General features: G+C 45.1%; 1 protein-coding gene across 1 annotated transcript; it reads left to right on the top strand.

Moving 5' to 3' along the window:
• Window positions 1–5,796: 5,796 nt before the first annotated feature.
• T265_00477 (hypothetical protein) lies at window positions 5,797–19,746 on the top strand (the record flags this gene model as incomplete). Its single annotated transcript, XM_009164250.1, has 5 exons — window positions 5,797–5,961; window positions 6,002–6,149; window positions 6,178–6,290; window positions 12,987–13,104; window positions 19,114–19,746. 5 exons carry the CDS (start codon window positions 5,797–5,799, stop codon window positions 19,389–19,391), a joined length of 822 nt encoding a protein of 273 aa, XP_009162514.1.
• Window positions 19,747–21,168: the final 1,422 nt, after the last annotated feature.

Genomic DNA, 21,168 nt, shown 5'->3' on the forward strand with positions numbered 1-21,168 from the left:
GAAGTTGGAAAATTTTGCTTGCTCAAATGTTGATATTTATTGAAGTCCATCGTTACACAACGTCGGTGTTTCGCGAACGAACTTGCCAAGGTTTATCTGAAATTGCTACAACGGGGACGAAGATAAATTATGATTTTAGAAATCTGAAACACCTAGGGTGGTTTCAGGGCAAGCGAAAGGAAAGACTCATCGCGTCACAAAATTTAGCGTGGAGCGCATTCGCCAATAAACTAAACGGGTGCGTACGAAACCGTTGCTTGGATAACGTGGCTCAAATGTTACGTTTTAGTTTTTTTCCGAATGTCGTCCAGTATCGTGACTTGTTTAACTATGTTCTGCTGGTGGATCTCTAATTTACAGCAGTTCCGCATTTCACGAAGTGCTAGCTAATCTTCCTGGCACCTGTCTGCTTTCTGACTTGGTGTTCCAAGAACTTCGTTTTGTTGTGCATTATTTTGCCTTCGAAGGATACAGTTTTTCCTCCCGTGACTGAACATTTCCATGCTTGCTACTTGTAGCTTGTGTAATGCAAACGGCTGGGTGACTGAATTTTTCGCTGTTCAAAGATTTGTGGAAAATATGCGTTGGTTTGATTTCTTGTGTATTTGGGTTCGTCGCGACCTACAGATGTAGCTTCTTGTCTCAGCAACGTTGACCCACTCCAGCTTCGAAATAGCAAACTAAACGTGGAGTTCACCGCTGCGCCGAGGATTATTCCACATGCGTTCGACGTTGTGTATACGCAAGACTTGCCCTCTACAAGCTTTACTTTTGTTGTTATTACTTTCCGACTAAAACTGATCACTGAACTGTCAACAACCGACTGTTGCTCTACTTGGGATAGTTTTACGGATTCTGACTAACTCTCTTCCGAAAACTAGTATCCACTTCAATCACCTGGAAACCAAAATACTGACGCAGCAACACCATTGTTGACAATGGCAGTTTGAAATTTAGTGTGACTGCGCTACCAGCCGCATTTAAGTGTTGGAAATCAGGAAGAATGATGAGCCTCTCAGAACTGTTACTGCCAATTCCAAGCATAATTCGACTCGACTAATATCAGACGTCATGTAAAACCCACCATGAAGGTCGACCGCAAAGATTGGTTCACAAGTAGTTTTAAGAAATCTGAAGGAATATTATAATGCCAGGACTAAAAAGAATTTGTGAAACCTGTTACCAGAACCCTCCACAGAACTATTACCTGAAAAATGGAACTAGCAACATCGTACTCATTACAGAAAGTCCCCTCGACTGATGAATAAGTGGCTGGACAGCTACCATAGTTACTACATTTTATCAGCAAACTAGTCCCCGTGAGTGGGCGCGCCTCTCCGTAAGGTAAGGATCAAACCCTTTTCGGCCTCAGGGTCTTATGATGACACTCATTTTCCCAGGCTCCTGCGAGCCCCTTATTAAGACGTCCTCCCAAAACTCTTGAAGATTGACAGCGAAATTCCCAATTAGTGTCCATCCGACCATCTGTACCCCGTTTTGCAACGCAGACGACTGTCCTAGATGTCCGGAGAAATCCTTTATCACCGTCTGTTTTGCAGAGAGATTTGTAAAAATACGCTGATTACAGAGGCCCGCATGACTGTACTAGTAACAGAGTTCCTGCCATCAACTTTCTCTCGCTTAATTGCGATTAGCGTCCAGGGGAACAACCAGGATTTGATCAAACATCCATAAAGTGCCAGAGAAACGTTATAAGTGCAGGCTGCTTGCGAGTATGATTCTTCTTAGTTTCCGAAGGGGTAACCTGTTTGAATAGTTTGTGTTCTTCGACACGATCGCACAGCAGCAAATGCCCGAAAGTCTGTCAAGGCAATAAGTTCGTCGTAGCCTCAGGCTCATTAAGCTGCTAAAGTATAAAGGACGTCTCGGACGTTTTGCACAAAACGTGGGTTTTCCAGCGGAAACTTCGTTTTTTTCATCCCCATTAAAAACCAAAACTATCAAGGCAATTAGTTAGAGGTCAGAAAGTTTGCGCGGTTGGAAGCAGCGGAAGTTAGAGCCCTCTTGTTGTTTCGGTTGCGATCTATCCACATTATCAGTGTCTTACGACAAAAAATAACCTGATTTTCATTTAAGGCTGACTTATATTTCTTTCCAACCGGTTTGCTCGTTTATTCTTCGGAAGGCTTTCAAATGACCTGCGCAGTGAAAGTTCGGTGATGAACAGGAACGACGGATATAGGGTTTTATTGGATTTTGCCCGTTCCGTTGTTCTCACGAAAGCACCACAGCAGAATCTAGGTCCGCCTAAGTATCAAATTTTTGGATTCACCAACAATAAGGTATTGCGACCTGAAGTGTTCAGGGCCTGTGGTGCAACAGCCGATGAAATCTGCTAAACCATGAAGATTTTCAGCAATGGTATTCAATTCTGACTAGTGCAGTGCAAGCGTCAAATATGCCATCAAGCGGGAAAATCGTTCCCTCAAAAAATCCTATGGAGATCTGGTTGGATCATTACCATTTGGGCGTGTTTTTCTTGCTACGGCTTCTCTGCTGACTAACAAACGTCAGCCGATTTTCGGGGTTTTGGTAAGAAAATGTCTTTTTAGGATATGAGGTGGCCTCACGGCTAAGGCCATGGTCGGCCATCTGAATGACTGTCTGATCACCTTAGGTGAGGTCTGGTTTTTTACACAGGTCGTCCTAATTTAGATAGAACGTCCTCCATCAACCCGGGCCGCCTTTTAACATAAGCTGTTAGAGTATGTCAAAGCGTTGAAAAGTCAGTTGAAATACCTTCTCAAATTGCCTTCGTCTAATTTTCATGAGCAATCGCGACCATTTAATTATGACAAGTGTGCGACGGCGTGGCTCACGTGACTCCGGTAGGTAATCAATGCTGCGGAGGGGTGAGTTAAGCACCGCACCAAACGTTGAGTAGATAAAAATTATTTAAAAACCTCAAATTTAAGCGAATGGTATCCTGACGAGAGAGATATCTTTCGAGTAGTGCACCAACAAGAACTCTAGAAGCTCCGCCTATTTCACGGTAGCCGCGTTAAAGCATTCCATGAAACCGGGACAGCAGTGTCACATGAGCAAGTTGCCTGACTACGGTAAACCACAAGGGCTTTGTAGTACATTTGAAGGGCGAAAAAGGGTGAATAACACAGGCAGCTATCACTGGCACACTGCGGGCTTTCATCTGCTTCCAGTAGCTCAATCGTATAGCCCGGAATAGATTTTGTAATTGAACCCAGGGACCACTTAATCGCCATTTCTTGAATATTTCAAGCCAGGCGCAGAGACTCACGGGCATTCTGTCCTGGAAGATGGACCAAGACAACGACATAAACTCCTCAGAACCTTCTTCGTGCATTTCCCTAAGTCATATGTTGTACACCTCACATTATACGCTTTTCTGAATAAGGCACATGGTATAACCCGGCAAACGATGTTAAGGCATACGTAGTACATGGCTGGGCCGCTGTAGCTGATCCTGCTTGATGTTTTCCGCGATGAGAGTATGCTTTACAACAGAACATCAGTTTCTAACTTACCTCATTACGCCTTCGTTGACGCCATGTAACACTAGCAACGCTCTGAAGACAGCCATGGTTGAAATACCTGAGACAAGTCCTATCAGACTTTCACAGAGACACACTTCTTCACTGAGTTGTAATGGACACGTTCAGGGACCGCAGGAAATACCGCATAACTTTACTTTTTAGCGTGCAATGTGCACGCCAAAAGGTGGAATGATGGTTGTCAATTTGTTCAACAGGGCGCTGCTGGCCTCTGACTGTAAGGCGAGGGCGATGTTCCTGCATACTCCAGGTCGACGAGGTTCTCATCAGCAGGGACTTAAACAATGGAGATATTCCAGCGTTCCTCTCACAATCTGGCCTGCGGAGAAGCTGAACAGAAACGGATGACCTTTTATTTAGGCGCTGGGATCAACACAATGTTCACACAATCTTCATTGTTGCGCTACGACTTCGAAATTAACCCCATCAAGTTTGTCCAAGAAGGTTGAGCTCGTAAGTTTGGAGTACAGGCTCTATCACGGAAGCCGATTTGTACCCTGGCCATCCTGATGGTTAAACCAGAGAGGGGTTAGGTGCGATTTTGTGCTTGAATACCAAACTTGTCAGCAGACGACACGGCTGAGAGTCAAGCAATTCGAAAAGGTGTTCTAGTCATGTCATCCACTCGCTCCTTAAGTCGGCGCAAGAGCTGTTTAGAAGCCGGGTTATTGCTGACATATTCTGTAAGGCGTGCCTTACGCAAGAACTTTTGTTCCGGCTCACGCCAAATAAAAAAACTCGATATGCGAATACGCATTAGCTCCATCGATAAGCTCTGAGGAGGTCATCACGACTTCACGGTGCGAACTCTATTAGTGCACCGTTGATGATGGTCATCAAACAATTCACAGGGCATATGAACTAATAAAGGTTTTAGTATAGTTGACAAGGGTGAAATGCCACACGTATAAAAATAGATACAATACAAAACCGGAGCAAGTCAAATGAGGAACTTATCGTCGGTGAGAGATGCTTTTTGAAAGTCCGGACGTCGGAAACATGTTTTATCCGCAGTATGGCTGATAGACGTGTTCCATAATTGTCCATGGACCTGTGGAAACTGGTTGACTTCCTGCCCCCTGCGCGTGGGGTCTATGTGCGCTGAATGTGTTCGGTTTCCCTATATGTGGGTCCGTTTGCGTGTACGTTGGTGTCACCACATGAATTGTTGCTACGCCCGCTAGACAGTATAGACGATCGATGCCCGACGAGTTACCTCAATGTGACGTGGTTTGTGAGTATGAGAAAAAGACAAGGCTCGTGATCCAGTGAGCGACTGTGAGCTGAACGGTCGAGTATGTGGGTGACTGGACAGCTACAACTGCTACTGTTTACAGCACCATTCCAAGATCCGTTACGTTGCGCATTTTCGCGTCTTACGGATCTCAGTGGCGATGAAATTATTCACACGACGAACTTCAATGTCTTACCGTGCGGTACATTCCGATCTCGAATCAGAGGAGTGACTTGACTAGGATGCGACCGCCTTCTGTCGGGTGGCGCTGACACCACACCCTTTTCAAGCTACTACTGCGTTTGACACGTAACTCAACAAAACCCACCATATCTTGCGGCATTGGTGTTTTACGCGTGATTTATGCGAAACCCCACTTACGGTTCTGCAGGTTGGCGCTGATTCTCCGACCCATTTCATTAGCCAGCATTGGCTTAATGGCCTGTTGACAACAGAATACAAAGCAAGTGCCATTGCATGGTGCGGGCTACCGTGAGTTATGGTGTGGGGAAAATTCATTCCTGAGGCTACCGCATGCCAATGTTTCTGTGAAATACACCAATGGGAACCACTGGATCAATGGTCTTCACACATTACCGTTGGATAAACCCGTTGTGAGCCTGCGCTTGAAGCGTGGCATGACCAAACCACAGCCTCGTTTAGAACCGTTCCGGTGGGACAGTTCAAAAGCAATTCGAATTCCTGCAGAAGCTGCGGATGACCATCTTAACTATATTTCGGACGAACTTTCCGTGTGGGTTTCTGAATCCGTGAAAAAACTTCTTAAGGGTATTTTACTGAGAATATACCTTCCTGACGTTTTCAGTTCCCAAGCGTGCTTTTTGGCACCAGTGTGCAGTGTGAACACGGGGGGGGGGCTTAGTTTGTATGGAATTAACAATCCACTTCCAACCGAATGGGTGGAGTTGGAACTAACTACGGTTTTTGTTGCTTAAAAATAGCTAGTTTAGGCGAGTGACAATCCTTTGAATACGACCTTGAAGGTTTGCTATGACACTGGGGTCCCTAAAGGAGTCTGTTATCCCGGACGATGCGTACATGCAGAACATTCGGAACCTGTGTACTGAAAATCACTCATGGTGCCGTATTTATTGCAAGCACAACATTACGGTTTTCTCAAGGCTTACAGAGGCTTCTGATATTAAAATGTTCAAAGTAAAATGACATTATTTTACATGGCGTATCTCCCTGGTAGCTAGTTGCCACTCTAAAAGACGTATCCGCGGATACACTCTTCGATACACTCATGGATTCGGAGTACCGAAAATTATGGGACAAAAATATGCTCGAGAGCTACGAACTTTGTTCAATCAATCCGAACAATGACATTGGCTACTATGCTCGTAAGTTTAATCCTGTCAGTCTTATAAGATTTCACAGTCAGATCATTTCCAGCAATTCGTGACAGGGATTTCGTCCTTCAAAGATCGTGGCTACAGGCCCATTCCGAGTATATGATCGCAAATCGTTCGATATTCCACAAGGTTAGTTCTAAGCAGCTTCACACACGGAGTTGATCCTCTGAGACTTCATCAGACGTGAATGTATTTTGATTACACCATCCTGTGGGCTTTGCAAGGAGTGATATTATTTCCAGTGTATACTGGCATATGCCACTGACAAAATTCCTGAGGCAAGGGATTCCTGAAGGCTAGATCACAGTTTAATTGAACGCTACATTTGGACGACAACCAAGCGTGATTGCCACAGAACAAAGAGTGAAGCGATGAGGTCGACTATTTTTCTGCTCTGCTGCGTAGCTTCAGGCTCGAAATAACTGACGTTTTAATGTGTGCAATGTGCGGGACGTTGCAGCTATAGCTATGCAAAGGCGTTGCGGCCACCAACTTGCAGAAATCTTTCACCTGTTTTGGGTTCACCGGGAAGAAGTTTCTGGCAGTAAAGAAAGCTGAGCTTGCGCTGCACCCACTGGGACCTTTCCAAATCCGAAGCTTGGGGAGAAGCATGTCCATAATGATAATGAGAGCAACAAGAACAACAACTAGCAGTTCAAGCTAGATTGCACTATAATCACACGGGTATAGCCACTACCACCCCACAAAAATCGTGGTGGCGTTTTCTCAACGCACAGGGAATTGCAGGTAAAGATTGGAAATGCGTACTTTGGAGTCTGGTGAGTCGACATCTCAGTCACTGGAAGTCAAACCGGGTTAATTGCCAGATGTATTCACTGTCGTCCCAGAGACTGGTGGGCTATACGTGCTTGGAAACAGGTTCTTGATATTTCGTTTGTTGGACTGGAGAATCATCTGTGAGTGAACGGGAGCACTTCGACTCCACAGGCATTAGAGGTTGATAGTCTTCCATGACTGACGTCATGACGTCTTCGTGTTACTGATGAGTTTGAAGATGAAAGATGAGAGAATGGTCCTGTATGACACCACTTGATGTGGTGAACTCAGAAGAGCGCTTCTCGTAGACTTTTACATGACCGCGGAAGTTGGCGTACGGCGTCTTAAGGAGGCACAATAATTTAGGGGGAGGGGACACCTTTGCTCCACAGACAATGGCATAATGCCTGGCAGTCCTCAGAGCCGAAGGCAACTTTTAGATCGAGGAACACAACGAGTGTTGATTGCTAGGAGCTTGTCGGTGTTCCAGAATCTGTCGGATGGTGAAGATATGATCGATGTGATCTCTTACAGGACGGAACCCAGCTTGGATTTCACGGATCTGTCTCTCCATGTGTTCAGAGAGATGGGAGAGATGGCTAAAGTGGTTAGAGCGCGAATTTGCTGACCGAATGGTTCGTGGTTGGAACCAGACTTCTACTTTTCGGCTTCCTTTGTCTAGGCTTGGGCAACCTGGCGGTATCCAAGCCATTGTGCTTCCTGCTTTCATGTGTTTAGTCAACTTTCGAATAATAAGGCCAGATAGCACCTTCGATGCCACGGCGAACAGACCGATGCCACGGTGGTTTCTACACAGCGTCTGTTTACCCTTTCTGAAGATCGAGATAACTGTTGGCAAGCTCCATTCCGCAGACACCTCTTCGTCCCATATAACATCAATAAGCTTCGCCAGTTGTGTCATCAGGGATTTTCCGCCTTCTTCAAAGAGGGATGGTAACAGACCGTGCGGTCCTGGTGCCTTATCACGTTTCAGTACAGGTATTCCCTACTTTATTTCTTCCGACGGGTGATCAAGATTTACATTCCATTCACCTTATGCATTGTTTCCACAGGCTGTGTTGCAGTAGGCCAGCTGAATCGTTCTTCAAAGTGTTCAATCCATCTTTCCAGTCAACGTTTCTGCGAGTGAATTAATGAGTCATTCTTTTCACCTATCGTTTTGCTGACCGTTGCTTTCCTACGGCAGTTTGACCGTATCATTTGATATAGGGTACGGCTGTTTTCCGTAGCAAAAGCCCTCTCCATCTCTCGAGCTTTTGATGTCCACCAGAGCTCTCGCTCTTTCCTTAGACTCTTCACTATTTGGTGTTTGAGGGGTTTGTGTACGCCGTCGTACTCGTTGCCTGCTTGTGTGACTTTCCTGGCATCAGTTATGGACAGCGACCTCGATGATATCCAATGGTCTTGTGGTCAAATTTGAGAAGTCGAACATACAGAAATGAACGCTGTTAGCATAGCTCCTTTTACATTTTGCTACGCTTCATCCACATGCTCACTGCCACCACAGTATTTGTTTGCTGTTGAGAGTTGTTGAGCTGGCTCCGATCGATGCTGTTGAGCTATGATAGTTTTTCGAAGATCGTGAATTGGTATGTTTCATGCTGAATTGCGAGGGCGTAAGGGGAAACGAGCTGTTGGACTTGCACGCATCGTGGCGTGATCGGAATCGGATCAAGTTACGTGTTCCAGGAGGAACGGAAGTCTTGAATTGTCTCTCCACCAGGGGCTGATGGCCACGTGGTCTAACAGTTCATGATCAGCACACAACTGAAGGAGTCGATCTCCGTTGTCTGTGCGGCGAGCATCGACTCCGAATCGACCGCCCAGATGTGATTCCAAGGAGCTCAGACGGCCTACTTGAGCATTCAGATCGCCTGCAAGGACCAAAATGTCGGTGCTGTTTGCTTGACGAATGAGTCCCGATAGCTCTCGATAGAAAGTGTCCTCCGGATCAGAACTGCATTCCGTTGGGGCATAGGCCAACACTACATACAGGCACCGCTTTTTATGCCGAGAGTCATTGAGCTTGATTGAACCGGCTGACCGGACGACGCAAAGACGACTGTTCACTGAGATTCAATCAAGCAAAGCGCGTTCAGCTCTGGGGCTGAGTGCAAATTCCATGAGTCGCCGCTTCTGGGTCACGAGACACACAGATGGAGAAATGTGGAAAAGCTGAGTTCATCCTTGGCGTTATGAGATTCATAACCACGCTTGGGTCTTGTATGCATGTTTCGGAGACACAACATACATCAATTTTAAGGGGGTATTCGGTTTCGGCAAGCATGGCCTGTTTGCCAACTCGACATTAAGTGCGGAAGTTAAAAGCTCCTACATAGAAAGGATCTCGTGAATTTAGAAAGGTGTTATTTTTCATTGTTAATAGATATTGAAAAGCACAAGGTCCTTCGGTCAGATAACTGACAATCAAACGACCCAGCGACGTTTGCTTTGTGGTGGGAAGGGGTTGGGAAGGGATATAGGTGGACACTGGGCAAGTGCTTTTTCCCTTTGCTAAGGTTAAGGAAAAGGGTTTGGTTGAGATACCCCAATTTGAGCCTTTGACTCAAAAGTCTGACCCATGAGGCAGTGGGCGGACGTATGATTTTGTTCGTGGAACCTGTCCTTAGCCTCTGACCCAGACGTCTGGTCCATGAGGCAGTGAACAGTGGGGTTTTTTTGGGAACCTTACTAGGATCTGTTGATTCAATAGTCTAACCTGCTCGGCTGCAGGGGTTGGTCTAACTCGAGGGCGCAGGGAATAAGGCATTACTGTGCCATTTCTGATGAGGCTTCGCACAGCAGTTGCCTCTTGAGCGGCGCCGGACCCTTTGGTTTCGAAAGTATTTGGACCATATTGGATAATGCGTTGGCGGTCACGGTCAACCGTGGGGCGATCGGAGTGTGCGGTTTTTGGTGCCGACCTTTTACGACCCGTCCTTCCTCCGGCGAAGGCAGCATCGCCGCTTCCATAAATATTGACTTGCTGGACGCCTGGGGGAAACACCTCACTACCTTCACTCTCCTATCGCAGAGGACAGACCGCTTCGTAGCAAGATTACTCGTAGTACGGGGTCTCGCTGGTCTTGGTCTGGCCGCTCCCCTTCGGCCTTCATGGCGTGGCTTCACCTTGTGGAACGAAGTTCCAGCCAGTGTGGCCCGCGGGATCATTGCAGCTTTCGAGCCAGACCACCACGTTAATGTGGTAGCTTTAGGCCATAAGACCGTAATTCTCAGCTTTTGCTGTGGCCCGCTTCTGTAGTTCCTATTAGCCACCAGCTTTATACCTGGTTTAACGTTTCCTCCAAAAAACATGATGACAACTGACAGGGCGATTCCGAGTGAGACAGAGAGGAGAACGTTGCTGCAACAAATCCAAGGAGCTACCTTATGAAGGTCGAAACAAACCTCCGCAATCTCAGCCGCCCAGCATATAAACTTACACCTTAGTGCCCTTTGGCTGTCAAGCATATGCTTTGGTGGTCAGTTTTCGGATACTCTCGGGTCCATACTCCGGGATCTTGTACTGTTGCCTCTGCTGAGTCCACCGGTAATGTGGTGCTTCCTACTGATCGTGAGATGAAGTTGGTCGCCCTGCAGGGTAGCTTCCAAATTCTGTCGTAGTTGGACACAATTTTCCAGGGTGGCGATCGGTTACTGTATCTTGAAATGCTTGGCACACAGTAAACATGATGGAATAACTGATTTGGGCGTCCTGTTAATGTACAAATTAAACAATGCTGGACAGTTTGCCGTCAAATGAGAGATGCCGCTTCTCACCATAAACAGCAATGGATGGACTCCGTACGATAAAATACCACTCTTCCATCTACTCCTTCATCAAAGCTACTAAGAGTGCCATAAACTGGTCAACTTATAGGACTAGCATCAGGGTATGTTGCTTTATCTGGTCAAAATCCATACTAAGACTGACTGGGATGACAATCACTGTGACAGCCCTTGCGTGGGATTCGTGTCCACTTCTCGTGGGCCGTCGCGACGTTGGTTACGTCGGCTTGTTAAGTGACAAATCCGTGATGAGCGTCGGTGGACAAGCTTTCGGTCTTCAGGCGCTCTGGCTGCATACGCTCGACACACTCATTCATGAGCTTGGAAACTATCGGCGCAATGCAAATCGCTTCGTAATTTAATGACTGATGCTTGTAATAGCTTTTGTAAAATGGCTTGATAATACCCTTCTTTCAGTCCCAGGAGTGGCACATCGGCATCAGCGACCAGTCATTTGAAGAACCAAATCGTTGTAGGGCTCTTATGATATGGCCGCAGTCATGAGCTATTGTAAAATGGACCCGTGGATGTCGTTTGTAAGAATGCCGACCGATCCCGAGAAAATAGTACGACCGAAAATATTTACACAGAGACGCAGAAACTGCAAAAATGCTAATTTTGAAGTTCTTTGACGATGCATCGTAAAACGCTTCAATGCAGATGAAAAATGTAGAGGTCAGCGAAAAAAGCATAAGCCGCCACCCATCGTTCCGATGAACAATATAACATGAAGGCGCATCCTACGCTCAGTCAGAATACGGCGCCCATCAGGCGAAATTTGCAGACCATGAGGGTGTGGACGAGGATACCGCCTATATTTTGACCGAACAGTTAGTTATTCATTCGGCTAGTCACAATATGCGGTCGATACAGCGTCAGCCTTTCCGTTTCACTGGCACATATCAGTCCTTGAGGTTTCGTATGAATGCAGATGGTAAGAGGGAGATGTCCGTCATTCACGAAACTTAAGCTATCTAGACTGTTATTGTGGTGCACGCGTAGGTTGAATAAAGGCAATGATGCTCAGGCAACCGACTTTGAAGAATGTTGCGCTACCGTGCATAAGAGTTCTGGACTACTGGCGCAGCAAACCTTCACTGAAATGTATGCGGCAGTGCAAACTGAGGAAGGATCCCTAAATACAGGCGTCGTCAGTTCCATGGAGGATGATGAAATAGATCAACAGCGGAAGAAACATACCTTGAGCAGCTAAAGTAGCCACCGAACTTCTCTCGGAGATTTAAGAGGGCTATCAATGAAGTGCTTTGGAAGGCCTTAGTCCAGCCACTAGGTATGGAAAATTTGCGCTTTTTCCGAAGACACTCGTCACCCACGAAATATCACGAAATACCTTATGTGGAAGGATGTAGCAAAACCTTTAATTACTGTTTTGGTTACCTTATGCCTCTGAGTTTTACCGTCTGGCTGTGTCTAGTCATGATCTCTTTATAAGACCGCTCTATTTAACTCTCTTCCTAGAAGCACTTACTGACGCAGTGTTGGAAGTGCTCTTTGTCTATCTACTGATAGACAGTAGTCTTTTAAGACAGGTGATTATGGGAAGCAGAGCACTTTTTCTTCCTCTTAGTTAGTCTGTCTTTATCACCGATGATTAGCTCATTTGTAGGATGACCCTTTTCTTAGGTAGTCTTGTTCGAGGGTTTACACCAAATAAGCAACAGAAATTGAACGACAGTTCATAGAGAGTACAACTGGGTGCTGGAAACACCATGATTCAGTAACTTCTCATATATTACACCGTGACAGCAATGTGAAATCAGTGGGCGTCCGGCGAAATGGTAAGCAAACTATTTGACATCAATTTTACGGAAACACTTTTCATGCGCTGTTGCTTGCGGTTGTCGCTACCTCAAGAACTTGTTTGCTTTTAGGGGTCCGAACGTAATTAACCACATGTTTGCACTTCACCATCTAGCGGATTTACTTTTGTGATTTTGGAGATTAAAGCTGGTAAACCTGAAATTATTTTGGCTTAGATGCTTTTACCTTGTGATCGGAGAGTGCCACAAATTGGGTAAACAATAAGTGAATCTGTGACACTTCGTGCTTCCGCTTCTCTCCGGTCTCTTAGTTGTTTGATAGTTCATTTATATCACTAGGTACTTCGATCCCGATTTCTTTCGAATTACAGCGATTTCTTCAAGGGCTGAAAGACCTCGCATGCTTTCTAAAACCTTTTTTCTACTTACGACAGCATATACATGTACAAACTTTTAGGCCCTTCCTCCCCGCAAACAATACGTCCGGGCCATTTCTCATCTAACGTCCTACATCATCCGACCTTGCGGTTCAAATGAGTGCGAACTGATCTATATCACCCAATGCGACCCACGTGGTGAGTTGTTGCTCTGGTGTTTTTTTCATCCTGTGTGAGTGCTTACCGGCTTGTTCTCTAACCTTTGTAAAATTGATCGGAGATACAACAATGAGGATGATATCTCTTTAACACTTGTTTGCTTCTAGTTTTGTTTTGCACGCGCTGTTTCTTGAACGATGAGACCACCACTGTCGGTTAGATTAGGTTTATTAGTGCAATTCTTGGTTATTCTGGTGACCTTCCGTATTGTCATCCTATCTATGGTGCGAATGGTGTTTTCGTCCCTGTTAAGCGCTCCTGGTATGTAACTCCTATTTACTCGTTGTGCATCTGGTTTTTAATGGCTAATGCAATTTTTACTATGTGGGTAATAAAAATCGAATACGAAGTGTTTTGTTCCCCAGGATGTGATTAAACAGAGCTCGCCCAGAGGATTCGATCGTGTGAACACACAAAGACAACAGCTAAACACGTACCGCACTTTATGGACAATACATCACCCTCGCCCCAAAACAATGAGATGAACAATCCCGTTCGACCGTACTGAAGAGACTCTGTTGATTCAGAGGGAATCATTTTCAGGCCATTATTAGATTAGCCTACTCCATGCTAGCACTGAACTTCGGCTCGTGTCGGAAATAATGTCTTCCTGTGGAGGCTCGGCATTTCGACTGTCTAAACCACGTGGTGAGTTAGTGATATTCGTCAATTGTGCTTGCGCTGACGCAATTTCGGCCCTTTAAGCCTTGTGTTACTGGTCAAGAATGAAGCTGATGAAACACGCTAACATCACCTGTTATGTCAAACATTATTCAGGTATATTCATGTTATGTGTCATGCGACTTTCTGTAAATCAAGCTTTAGGTTCACTGGGAGACGTATAATTTAGAAACACAAGCAAAAGCGATCTTGTAATGATGTGTGAATAGTGAATATTTACTACCATCTTATCCAGCAATGCACCCGGGGTCGCCTGCAACGACAGTTGCCGCTCAACTACAGTTATCTGTTATATGAAGAGATTCGCTCATTTTCTGGGATCGCTTTTAATGAGTATTTTAGTGCCACCGTACGTCACCAGTGTAGCAAAGCCAGTCATCGATGAAATAGATTTATATTACACACTACCTTCCGTAAAAACCAAATTAATACGCAAATACGTATATTCATGAGAATTTGCTCAATCTGAGTTCGATAAGAACATAAGGCTGGGAGAAACTCGGGGACTTCGCCTACCTAATGAGCCCCTAGAGGGGCGAAACCGATCGTCGGCTTTCGAGGCGTTTTCAGCAACCTTGTGAGTAGTTTCGTTTGTGAAATTACAGTGCGATGTCTCAAATACCATACCAGCTGAAATGTGAGGCGGCCTTTATGCAGTATATTTATTTGAAGAATATCATAAACGAGGTATTCAGCTAAGTCTCCGGCGGAAACCAAGTTGATTTACAGATGAGAGTATTTGTCAAAACACTACGTCCTTGTTTGCTTCAATTAACTTCACGAGATCTTTTGCGGGAATGCTTGAAATAAGGCCCGGGATGGCTCAATGATTAAGGCGTGAACTTATTGACCAGAAAGTCCGTGGTTCGAGCTCCATCCTGGCATCTAGACTGCTCCTGTCTAGGCTTAGGCAACCTGACAGTACATCAGCCTTCGTACTTCCTTCTGGTGGCATGACAGCTAGGCACCTTGGGGGTGTTGCAGCTGAACGCTCTTGATTTGATTTCGACGACACGATCCACAATAAAAAGAATCCGAACATGGATATGTATGCGAGAGCATACAGAGCCTATGCAGATTTGGAACCAGAAGGAAATACTTTATAACGGAGCTTCGTTGGTTTCCTGGGGAAAGCCAATAAAATATGTGTGCCCATGAGCCCTCCGACGAAAGTTAATGAAATTCGTTTACGATGTTTTGATACCTAGCGCTTCAGTACCATGGATGGCTTTAGGTTAGCCATCACTTTGGTGAAGGGAGCACATCTTACTGCACGAGCGAAACAGGGAAGCGACACCGATTGCAGCACGATTGGTGTCTGCAGTTGGTATTATCTTTTGTGATGCCATTAGATGAAGCATTTATTTGTATTTTTTTTCATCGGTTTATGTAGTTCTAAGCCAGTGCCTGAATTCGTCATATTGTCAGCTCTGTTTGCCGAAAAATGCAGTGTAATGGTAACAAGATTGGACTACACGGTGATAGAGAAAACGATATTGAAAATAGCATTTAAACACTGGTCGATGCTGGTGGCTGTGGCACTTTCAATTACCTGTTCTCAGTCACAGTATAGCCTTAAGGAAGCTACAGAACTTTGAGGACCAGTGTTCGCTCTCAGATTCGATTTAGGTATCAGGCAGTCGTGTGTAGGTTTTGGGGAATCTCGCGTCATCGTTTGGTGGTGCTCACATAGGGCACTGAATAGCTATAGGGAGTAGGCTTTCATTGGCTTCAAATTGTATTGAGACTGTGCCGGAGTACCTAGCAATATTCAAATGGAAGATAAAACAGAACATTACTTAAGAAGCTGGAGCAGTATAACCTGACAGCACATGCCGCAGCACTTTTTGTTCACTGAAGCCGAGCTGACACCCTCTGTATGGAACACATTGCTGTCACAGGTCCACAGTCCCCTCTAATAGGAGGGCACTCCTGGAGAGGGACGTCCTCTTCGGTCGCTAGTCAGTGTGTGACCACCTTATAGAAGATGCTAAACACCGTGTTTCTGGTGGTCTTCTCTAGTGGGGATTATCCTGTCCGTATTAGTTTGACATCAGACCACTCTAGACACCACTCAGTGAATCACTTATAACAATCCTGTAGGTACGCGAAACTCGGCCACTGGAACGTTCTCTTTCTCAGTAGAAGTTTTGTTTGTTATTCGTTTTCATCCTCAAGCTGCTGATTCATAGAGAAATCCTTTTGCAGTCGAATTCTGTCTTGACGGGGCAGTGGATTATCTGATCCACTAGAGTGGTAGCTGTTGAAGTATATAGACAGTTTTCTATAGAGGAGAATGTCGGTAGCTCAGGTAGCGTAGATGGTCGTTGGCTTGTTCGCTGAGCTGGGCAATTTGATTGCAAACGTTTCATCACCAATCGAGGTGACATCATCAGTGCGTAGTTGTGCGTAGCGGTGGGTTAGTGGTTGTGCCAACCACTAGTGGTAGTAGCACAACCACTAACCCACCGCTACGCACAACTACGCACTGATGATGTCACCTCGATTGGTGATGAAACGTTTGCAATCAAATTGCCCAGCTCAGCGAACAAGCCAACGACCATCTACGCTACCTGAGCTACCGACATTCTCCTCTATAGAAAACTGTCTATATACTTCAACAGCTACCACTCTAGTGGATCAGATAATCCACTGCCCCGTCAAGACAGAATTCGACTGCAAAAGGATTTCTCTATGAATCAGCAGCTTGAGGATGAAAACGAATAATATAGACAGTCTTTATAAGCCCGTCAGTTCCTCCACAACTTTATCTGGTTCACTTTACTGTTTTCAATAGATGATCTATGAATATGTTTTCTCCGCAATATGTACGTGTATGTGTAAATATGACGTTGCTGTCATCCGCGGAGGCACCAGCACCCTAAGTCCATAGACCGCAACACACCAGTACTGAAAGCTTGCGTAACTGCCGAATGGCCATGGAGGAAAGGCCCTAGTTAAGAGTGGAAAGGGCGCAGAGAGGATGGGACTCATTGTAAAAAGCATTTAGAGTAAACGTCCAAAAGAAAGGGGCATACACTTCCAAAACTACTGGTATTCGTACAGTTCGTGGTTGTATGGGTTGTATGGGTTCAACTACTGAGGTGCGCAAACCTAGTCAGAAGGACGATAAAGACTCTCATCCAAAACCTTTGACTCAAAAGCTCAAACGCCAGATAGCGATGTCTGGCGTGAGACTACAAGAGTAGCGTAACTTCTCAGGCACATATCGCTGCACATCTTTCAACCCCAAACCTGGAGGGCTAAAAGACCGTTAGTCTGACCTCTATCCATTGAACGACCTGGTTTGAACGGCTCTGTGGATATCACGTGGACAAACTGCTGTGTAGCTCAGTTGGCTATGGAAGCGCACAAACTGGATGGTTCAGTCTCTTCGTGACGGTCACTGTGCCAGCTCACCACGACCTGATTCACCCACCCACCCACTCACTTCATTATCGTTGTGTGAATGCCACCTTCATCGGTTGATCTGACATCGTCGGCCCTTTTGAATACATCATTTCGGTAGATACCTCCGCAATCGCGAAAAAGAAGTTCAACATTTGTTCTACTGTAACGGTTCCGATTTGTTTTTTTCCGGTTGCTCATAATTTCTTACTTCGTGATTTAACGAATGAATTATTCATTATTCATTTCAACGATTGCGCTTTTCCATAAGGTTGGATTGTTCGTTGTTGTCGGACAGTTTTGAGCAGTTTAGACACTCTCATCTAATGATAAACATCTCCCTGATCGCCTGTCAATAGGTACGGCCAAATGTTTTCCCGCAAACACCTCATTGAGTACATCTACGGACGCATCTGATACACATTCCATTACGATACTATCTGTTCGGCTCTCCTATCGCTCACCAACGATGCTCCAAATTACACTAAGAAACAATGCAACAACGAGTGCGTTTGTACTAAAACAAAAGAATGCAACTGGTCGGTGTGCAGCACCGCAGTAATACATCGGTTGGCTACCAGATTGTGGCAAAATCGATGACCTCTCTGGTGAAATTGACGTTCTGATGTCTACTGCCTAGATGTACGTAGTGACCATTTTAATGAGAGTACTTCTGTTATCCTTTTGAGTTGACTTTAACACCTCATCTTTTGAGTCGCTGATTTAGCAACACACGCACCCCATTGTTGGCCTTAGTTTTCTTCCTCTCTGTTCTCATTCGTACTATTGGGCGTTTCCGTCAATCAGGGATCCGACTTGTTTATTTTTCCAACCCCGCCTATGGGTAATTTTACCGCGCAGTCATTAAAGACCAGGTTACTCAAATGGGCGTAGCCCGGGGTTTACTCCGTAGCTTTGTTCCTTACTTTGTTCCGTGGAGTTGGTGTGAATTGCCATAAACAATCGGTAGAGATCGGGGATTGTAATGGGTCCGGACTGCGTTAGTCTGTTTTGTTTTTGGCTCGTAATGAACGAAAGCTGATTCTTCTCGCACTTTTTTAATGGTAAGAACGACAAAAAACGGTCGATTTGTATCTGCTCGATGAAGCATAAGTGAGCTCAGTCACTGCGGTAGCTCTCATACCTCATGATGTGGAGCCACAACAGTGCGAAACAATGCGTAAGCGTATTGTCCTGATCACGCAGCCGTGGGCGTTCATGTATGCCTGACTGTCCAGAAGGCGAAAAGCGTTCACCATCTCATCCAAGGCATGGCCATCTTTCTATTCTCGGTACTATTGTTGAGTGAAGCTAAAAGAAACGGGACCAGCGTACCCTTTAGTTGAGTAACTGACTAAGCTGATCAATGGTGAACTAAATGACAATAAGATAGTAATTTGCGTATCCTACCAAAAACAAGCGGTAAGAAGTTGTGGTCTAGTGTTATTACGTCAACAGACCTGTCTAATCAAATTCTAACTGTACGGTCTGTTGTGCTTATGTACCACACTTACATATTGGCGTGGGGACAGCTGTTCACATATCACGGCGACGCTTGCGGGTCGCAGACTTTGAAACATGATCATGTGGTTCGTAACTTGTTCTTGGTGAATTTTCTATGGTTGTTCATTGATTCACTTACTGTTTTGACTCTTCTTTTGTTATTGCGTCAAATAGAACCAATCAGCTATGTTCTGAAGATCACAGTGTGGTAAACCGGTATAGCTCATATATGTTTGCACATTGAACCGTGGAATTTCGCGGATTAGTCTTTTGTTCATGGTCGGGTCTTTCGTGAATAACTGACCTGAGGAATGAAAACCGACTCATCTGCTTACTGCATTTTTTCCGACAGATTTTCCCAACTCGGTTTCTCTTCTCATTTTATCCACTACTCAGGAAAACTACCGACCTGGGCAGTCAACAAAGCCACTCAGTATGTAGCTCCTCGCGTGATCAAACGGCTGATTAAGGCTTGCCAACAATATACGGCGTGGAAACGAAGACATCAGCCAGAATTCAAACCCTGGATCTACCCAGAACAGTGCAAGCTACCGACCATTAATTGGGATGATATATTATCCACCCCCGATGTGGCTGGCGACGTAACGGTGGATGAAAGCAATGCCATGGATATTACTGAAAACGGAAATGGGAACGAAGATGACACCGAGTGATGTGGATCAGAAGCAATGTACAAAGTGGCTGTTTTGAATTTCCTTTGAACAGTGATGCATTGTAAAGTTTTTTGAGGCACCTTTTTGTTTACCACAGTTGATTTATCTTTTTTGGGATACCGGAAATTGATTGTTTTCACCAACCTATCGCTGGCTATTCCTAGCCAAACCTTTTGTCACCTCAATCTCCTTAGGAGTACCAGTGAAGTAGTGTTTATTTCCTCATTTCGATTCAATTTTCATACTGCAGGGGTTGGCGAGAAAAAAATCTTATGAGAGTTGCTTCTTTCGCCTCAATCTGATATGCAAATCGGTATTGGATTTCTGCTGTTTTTTATGGACTGCGGCTTGTATCCGATTGGAGCAGTGGTTTGATCTGTTTCTCCTCCCGATTATTTCATACAGCACTAGTTCATGTAGAACACCAGTAGGAAGACCACTGATGCTAGAACTATTGTGCTTCGTAAGCAAGATCTATCGGTCATTCACTGGTGTGTCCTTTCACATCGCATGTCGAACGAGACCAAACGTCATCACTCAGAGAGTTGCGCTTTTTTCAGCAGGGTTTATTACTCACAGATTGACATGAAAGCTTAGCTTGGGCAAGTAGGTTGCTATGTTGACCGAGTTTTAAGGCAGCCGGGGAACCAACGAGAAAGATTCCTTTCGAATAACACACCAGATTAGTGTTGAGTGTCACTTGCGAGGGTTCGTCAGTTACTACGAGTGCCTAGACCTCAGCCGATGAGGTGGAGGAGAGGATCTGAAGTCATTTTAATCAGATTCAGGTCCTCGATCTTCCTGTTCAGGGCACTCCATTTGGTGATTACTCTGATTCACTGAAAAATTTGTTCTAAGTGCTGCGTCAATTTGACTGGGGACAGGGCAGTAAGCTAACATGGACTTTTGATAGACTTGGGTGCTCTTGACAACTCTTCCCTGACAACCACCACATGCCATGAACTTATTCACTCGGTCTAAAGCGCGGAATGTTGTCGAGCTTTGAATAGACCGTTCATCGAACCCTCATAAAACTAAGGCTTCTAAGTCGGTTCCAAACTCTCCATTCAGTGTCGTGGTAATTATCCTAGTTACAGAGAACCGTGAACCATTTAATGAGACGTGAATACCCTGGACAACGGAATACGTCAGAGGTTCAGATAAATATGGAACGATTCCTCACTGCAGATTTTCTCCAACGGTATGTTATGGTAACTCATCAGCAGTGATATCCCTCCACTGTACTTCGGCACACTTGGCCAACACAGCATAGGAGCTTGTGATATTTCGAAGGGGCGCGCAGTTCGGTCTAACCGCCCCAGTCTCGTTACCCTACTCACATTCACTTACCACCCACATATTTAGTTAATACATGAAATTTGCCCAAATATGGCTCCTACTAGTTAATTATCTTGCTTTTATGCTGATATACATGTATATGTAAAGTAATTATAAGATCTTTTGAACATGAAATGGCAGAAATTTTCGTTAGGATTGTTGGCCCTCTGTCCCTCTGATTCAGTGTAAAACGATTAATGAGCGGTGGGATATCTGACAACACAAACAGCGTTTTGGGGCCGCAATTTGTTCACAATTGAGTAATGGGAAGTTATCGGTATTCGGGCTGAAACTTCTGCTATATGTTCATTTTATGCGAAAGCCAGCAAGCTGATCATTACCGGTTATAACTGAGAGTGAAGGAATTGCTTGCATTCAATTCTAGTTAGGTGCTCGGTTAGGTAATTATCCAGTTCCGAAGCGGACGATAATTTTTTGG

This window comes from Opisthorchis viverrini (assembly GCF_000715545.1).
Source record: "Opisthorchis viverrini unplaced genomic scaffold opera_v5_4, whole genome shotgun sequence".
In the NCBI taxonomy this organism is placed as follows: domain Eukaryota; kingdom Metazoa; phylum Platyhelminthes; class Trematoda; order Opisthorchiida; family Opisthorchiidae; genus Opisthorchis; species Opisthorchis viverrini.